The sequence below is a fragment of the Cryptomeria japonica genome, chromosome 6 (assembly GCF_030272615.1).
Source record: "Cryptomeria japonica chromosome 6, Sugi_1.0, whole genome shotgun sequence".
Taxonomy (NCBI): Eukaryota; Viridiplantae; Streptophyta; class Pinopsida; order Cupressales; family Cupressaceae; genus Cryptomeria; species Cryptomeria japonica.
In genome coordinates this window covers 39275659-39282524 of record NC_081410.1, presented here as the reverse complement: position 1 = coordinate 39282524, position 6866 = coordinate 39275659, and the positions used below count along the sequence as shown (strand labels likewise).

General features: G+C 31.6%; 1 protein-coding gene across 1 annotated transcript; it reads right to left on the bottom strand.

The window, feature by feature from the left end:
* Window positions 1–6030: 6030 nt before the first annotated feature.
* Window positions 6031–6866, bottom strand: LOC131072123 (ethylene-responsive transcription factor 5). Its single transcript, XM_058008184.2, has one exon. It carries the CDS (start codon window positions 6685–6687, stop codon window positions 6091–6093), a length of 597 nt encoding a protein of 198 aa, XP_057864167.2. The 5' UTR covers window positions 6688–6866; the 3' UTR covers window positions 6031–6090.

The window sequence follows — 6866 nt, the reverse complement described above, 5'->3', positions numbered from 1 at the left end:
GAAGCTACTGGAAGCATGTTCAAAACAATCTCATCTTTCACACAAAGTCCATGCCCTGGTGTTTTCCGTGCCATACCTTTGCATTAAAGTTTTGATGCCTATCATTGACTAGGCTTGTCAGGCTACCCTTCTCCAATACCAGAATCACCCATCGTACTTCTCTTCTGATTGGGAAATTTTATTTTCTGTTCTTTCGCTTAATACAATCTCAAACCAAATCTCTCCCAGTCTCCTCTATTTCCACCCCTTCGGACATCTGAGAGGGTAGGCATATCTGCATTTATTTATTTATTGTTCTCATGGAGTCTCTAGAAAAATGAGTTCATACAACTAATTCTTGTTATTGTTCACATGGACAATCTAGAAAAATGAATTCATTGAAGCAACGGTTGTATGGAAGTTTCTATTAAAAAAGATTGTATGTTTTTTTTTAAAATACTGAAAGTAAATGAGTGTACAAGTGAGTATTGATGGAGCAGGTGTAAGAAAAAAATTGCAAAATTGCAGAAGATTGAGCTCTACAGGCACAAATTGATTGCATACATGTAAACTGTTTGACAAAATTCTTTATTGAATATAGGATGAGAATAGATAGAAAATAAGCAAGATGGAAGTAAAGAATAGGTGCATTGATTTCCATTAGAAAATGGTGTTTTCCAACTACAAGTAGATATAATATCAAATGCTGAATGACTATACACCTTACTGAACTAATGGTTTTCTTTTCAAGATGCAATTTTTAGAGTTGTGGCAACTATCTTGCATTTGGGTAACATTAATTTCACCAAGGTGAAGAAGTCAGTTTCTTCAAAACCTAAATATGACCAAAAGCATTTTTATCTAAAAAATGTAGCTAAACTTCTCATGTGTGCTATAATTTCTGAAATATGTATTTTTAAAACCTTTTGTTCGTATCGCACTTATTTTCAGTTTCTAGCACTCAAATTAGACCAAATGATTAAAAAAAATATTATAGGTGTGATGCCCAAGGTTCAGAGCATGCTCTTTGCAAACGTGTTGAGCAGGGTAATACGCGAGGAAACAATTATCAATCCAATGGCTTCAAAAACTAATGGGGATGCCCTAGCAAAAATAATATAGTCAAGGTTATTTGACTGGTAAGAATGCCATCTCTAGCACAAAGAAGTAATCTAGATGTGCTTGTATATCTAACTTTTCAAGTTAATATGGCAGTCTAAAAACATTTTGATAATTCTATGTTGGATTTGTGTTGTTGATAGGATTGTGGAGAAAATTAACGGTTCAATAGGACAAGATCCCAACTCAAAGACATTGATTAGAGTTCTTTACATATATGGTTTTGAAAGCTTTAAACACAACAGGGGCATCTTGTTCATAGGAGAAATGGTATTTAGAAAATTATGTTAGTCTGATTTTTCTATGTTGTGTGGATTTCTGGTCGGGCTTAACCGACACACTCTAACCTGACAGGTCAGGTGTCGGGACCCACATCTCCCAATAAAACTCCGTTTCCGTTTTCTAATTTATCGTTGTCGTTCCCGTTTCCGTTTCCGTTGACTCGCAAACGATTTTATTTATGCTTCATGGTTTTTTACCATGTGCTGGGTGATAATAAGTAGGGGTTATAATCCTATAAAGAGACATTATAGTGTTGTAAAGATACGGTAATGAGTTTCATTCTTGATTCAAAATAATATTTAAAATGAGGTACGATTTATTTTTTATTTTTTAGATTTTTCTTATAATAAAGAGTTTTATTTTTAAGATTTTAATAATCATAAACAATAAATTATTAATAGTTAGTATTGAAAATTTCAATTTAAATAATTATAAATAATAAATTATGAATAAATAATATTATTAAAAATAATTAATTTTTTTAATTTAATTTTAAAAATAAAATTATTGATAAATTATAATTTATAATTAATAAGAATAAAATTAAAAATAAAATATAATTTTGTTCTGATTTTCAAATTATTTAATAAATGAAAAAAATATGTTAGAGTGCATTCTTCTAACTACATAGACAATTTTTCCTTCCTAAAGTTTCCATATTTTGAGTTTTGATTCCTAATTATAGATTTTTAAATTAATTCATGAAGATTTTTTTTTTTTTGAATAAAGGGGTAAAAACTTTATTGAAGAATAGAATCAAGAATTACAAAAGAGAACCAGAGTCTCAAATCTCCATGAGGGAACTACAAGCCCAACCCAAAAGAGAACTAGAGTCTCAAAGCCCCATGAGGGAACCACAAGCCCAACCCAAGATCAACCGGCTTCGTAACTATCCATATCCTCAGCAAATATCTTAAGCAGGGCCTGATAGTAATCCGGGGAGAGTTTCTCCCAACCTTCAATTTTCCAATCATCATCATGTTTCGAGGCCCACTTAGCCAAACAATCAGCTGCTCCATTCCATTCACGAGGAATGTGGATGAAAGACACCTTCTCCATCATAGAACTAATTTCAAGAATCTGGTGAACAATCCCTGCCAACTGCCAATGAACCTCACTCACCTTCTGCTCAATCAACAAGTTAACAATAATTTGCAAATCCGATTCGCAGATAACCTTCCGCCACCCCAACTCCAAGGCATGCTCCAGGGAGTAGAAAATTGTTAATCCCTCCATAAAGTTATTAGATTGCCGTCCTTTATGCACCAAGAAGAAGAAAACCACCTCCCTCTTACTATCCCTACCAACACCGCCAATCCCAATAGGGCCCGGATTACCCCTAGAGGAGCCATCAGTGTTAATCTTGATGGACTCATCTTGAGGGGGAATCCACCTTCCCATCCTTTGAACCTTCTTCATAGCACGTCTACCTCTCTTGACACACACCGAGGCGGGTGACATCTCCTGCAGACCCAACCTACTCGCAATATCAGCCTCTCCTCTATCTAGAGGAAAATTCACTGAACATTTAGCTTCCACCGTCTCCTGAATCATACCAATGATTCTATTCCACACTTGCTAACCAAGTGTGCTATTCTAATATTATGTATTATATATTAATTTTTTAATAATTAATATTATATTTCTATTTATTATTTCATATTATATAGTATATATTATTCAATCATATATATATATATATATATATATATATATATATATATGTATATGTATATGTATATGTATATGTATATGTATATGTATGTATGTATGTATATTATTTTAAGAGATATAAGGAAAATAGAAATTAAGAGATAAATAGATAGAAATAGAGAAAAAGAAAGAGATAGATATAAAGAGGGATAGAGGTAGCCAAGTAGGGAGAGACAAAAAATCCAAAGAGGTGGGCAGAGAGATAGATAACCATCTCCACTTCCATTTGAAAAATGCCTTTATTTCAAGTTTGGCTAGTCTAATCTACTTTAATTCAACCAATGATTTTTTGGAAACCCTATCTTTTTGGACGCACTTGCCTGTAAATCTACATTTACTACAATCTGAATTTTCAAATATTTATTGAATCTTTTTAATTATATAATTCTTCAATCTAACCTTAAGATTTTTAAATAAATATTGATTTTTCATCTCAATTCTCTTTGTAGCATATTTGATGTTTATCTCGTGTTTACCAAGTTACTAAATCATGTTAGAGGTTTCTATCTTGATTTCTCCCTTTTCCTCTCCTTTCATCTCCCCCTCTCTATAAATGTATCTCTCTTTCACACCTCCTCTATCTTGTACAAGCTATATCTATTTTATTTTCCCTCCTTTACATTCCTATCTCTCCATGTCTCTACCTCTATCCTTGTCACTCCCTCTTTGTATCTCTCTATTATTCACTCCATATCTCTCTCTCTTCCCCCTCTTACTCCTCTCTCTTTCTCTAGCCTACTTATCTTATTGATTCAAGAGGTTTTGTTTTGATTGTACTTAGAAGGATGAATAATTCATTCAAAGACATATCACTTCTCCATTTGACACCTTTGTTTCACAAACAACATCATTTTCTAAATGACACCTTTGTTGCACATACAACATCATTTGTTAAATGTCTTACCAATTATCCTCATGTACTTCACAAATTTTATGAAATTAATAGATTTTTTTTTCTAATTAACCTTCAACACCTCTTATACCTACCCATTGCACACTAATGTATGATTGCTAGTTTTAATTATTTTTAAGACTATGCAATTAACGATTATTAAAAATAAAAAAATTAATTGCAAATGATATAAAATTATTAATTAAAAATCAAAATTTTAAATAACCATTCTAATTATTTATTATTGATTACTAATTATTTAATATTATTCAAAAACAATTCATAATTTGACATTTCAGATCTTGACAACATGATTTATGATTTTATTAAGGTATGACCATTTTGACAAATACTATAAAGTTATTAAATAGACCCAAAATCATGAATTACTAGAAATTGTCATGACCTAAGCAAGGACTTAACCATATCCTTATATCCTCGAGAACATGATTTATGATTTTATTAAGGTATGATCATTTTGACAAATACTATAAAGTTGTTAAATAGGCCCAAAACCATGAATTACTAAAAATTGTCATGACCTAAGCAAGGACTTAACCATATCCTAATATCCTTGACTACCATCTAGATACTTCAAGCCATTTTCTCTTAGTGACTCGCATGTATTTGTATTTCTAGCTATCTTATATTTAAGTGATAAAGAGAGTTATTTGTTCAAAATAAAGAGTGTTAATAATAATAACATACTATATGGTATAACCTATATAGAATAAGATAAAAAGACAAAAAAAAAATGTACTTCATAATTAGTTATGTTCACCATATATTGATTTTCATAAAATTGTAGATTTATTTAATGTTAGATATGCCCACAACTATATATTAGTTACAATTAAATTTTTTATTTTTAATAATTCATTAAAAACTTTTGAATAATTAAAATTAATTCTTATTAAAATATAAATTATAATTTATGAATAATTTTATTTTAAAAATTAAAATTGAAAATAAATTTAATTATTTTTTAATAACATTTATTAGAATAAAATTAATAATTTATTGTGAATAATTGTCTTTGAAATAAAACTCATAGATGTAATAAAAGACCAACCAAAAATAAATAAAGTAACAACTTATTTTTAAAATGTTTTATTTTTATTTTTGTGTTCTTTCAAGTGTTTTATCTTTCGAGAATGGTGAAAATATTAGAAAATTTGGATTTGTAAATTGTAGAATATTATATGATTTTCACTGCATTTATTTTTAGTTCTTTTACATAACTCTTTGTTTTGTGTATGGCAGTTTTAAATAGTTCCACATGAATAGTTTCATACTATTTTAACTATTATTTTTTTGGATTTGATTATGTAACTGTAAATATAGTAGTAGATTGTTTTTTATGTTTTTTGACTGGTTTTACTCGCATCATGTTTTTAAAATTTTCTAATTTTTATACTCTAATATTATCCAAAATATATTTTTCTATAGACTTAACCATTGCACCTTTTTTTAGTGCACGTGTTAATTATAACACATTAACTATTGATATCACTTATAAAGTATGTGCAAAATATGAAATCTCTTATTGCCTTGATTCTCTTTTTAATGAGCTTTCCATTTGCTGGTCGATAGAGAAAGGTGTCATACAATTAAACAATTATTATTATTTTTAATTAAAAATAATTAACTTTTTTTAAATGGAACTTTTTATAGTCTATTATACTCCACTATCGCACCAAATTCAACACTATTCTGTTAAATACTTTAAATATATCACAATTGGAAATGGACAAAAAGAAAGAAACACTAAAGATCAAAATAAAGACAAGATTGTTTTTTAAGAATATATAATTTTTAAGAAACACTAAAAGTCAAAATAAAAGACAAAAATGGGTCTTAGCCCATTCAAAATCGTTTTTAAAGAATATATAATTTCATTTAAGAGTAGTCTTAACTGCTCCGTGAACTGTCCCTTTCTGTCGCTCTCCCGACTCTCTATGCCTACCTGTATTTCAAACAAAAGAAGCTATGCATGTTGCAGGGGAACATTTTTCTCTAGGACTGCAAATTCATTAAGATGGAGGAAACAGAAGGGATAAAAAAATGAATTGAATGGAAAAAATAAATACAAGAGTGGTCACTACTTAGTTCACCATGGGTGAATTTGTAAAGGAAAAGAGAGAGAAGGGAAGCGGAGAAAGAAGAAGCAGATTTTCTAATTTCTCAAACACATCCTCCTCTTCACGTTTCACATCTATTTTAAGCCGTGTGCGACGTGGCTGCGGAGCTTCCACTTGAACACTTTCTCTGCCTCTCTTGTTGGACTCCATGTGACCACACCCTGACCCTGACTCAGCGTAGGAGGCGGCGTTGAGGGGAAAATTGAGCAGAGCCTTAGCCCCTCTCATTTTGAAAGCGGCACGGTCATATGCCACAGCGGCGCCCTCCGCTGTTTCAAAAGTGCCGAGCCAAATTCGGGCTCCATGTCTGGTGGAGTCCCGAATCTCCGCAGCAAATTTTCCCCACGGCCTTTGACGCACTCCTCTGTAGTGTCTCTCAGTCTTAGGCGACGAACTTACAGTCTGTCTGTTGTCAGAGAAATTATCTCCGTCAATGGATGGCGTGACAGTCTGTGCAAAATCGGGGTGTAGGGCAGCGGAGGGAGTAGTGGGCGTGTAGTCTTCGCCAAGCAAATGCAGTGCAATCTGTTGCAGAGCTGCGTAATACTCTTCTCTCATCATGGTTAGAGGATCTGTTGAATGATTTGTTTTGGGTATCTACTTATATACAGACGGGGTATACACAGATTGCAGGTAGAAGAAGAAGATATGGAGGAGGGATGCACAAAATAATCCCAAATTACAATGCTGTAAGTGGAAGGGGCTGCTGAACTCTACATTTATGGAATTGGGTATAAGTT

Coding starts and splice junctions, on each gene's coding strand:
- LOC131072123 (XM_058008184.2), bottom strand. CDS start 6,687: ATGATGAGAGAAGAGTATTACGCAGCTCTGCAACAGATTGCACTGCAT.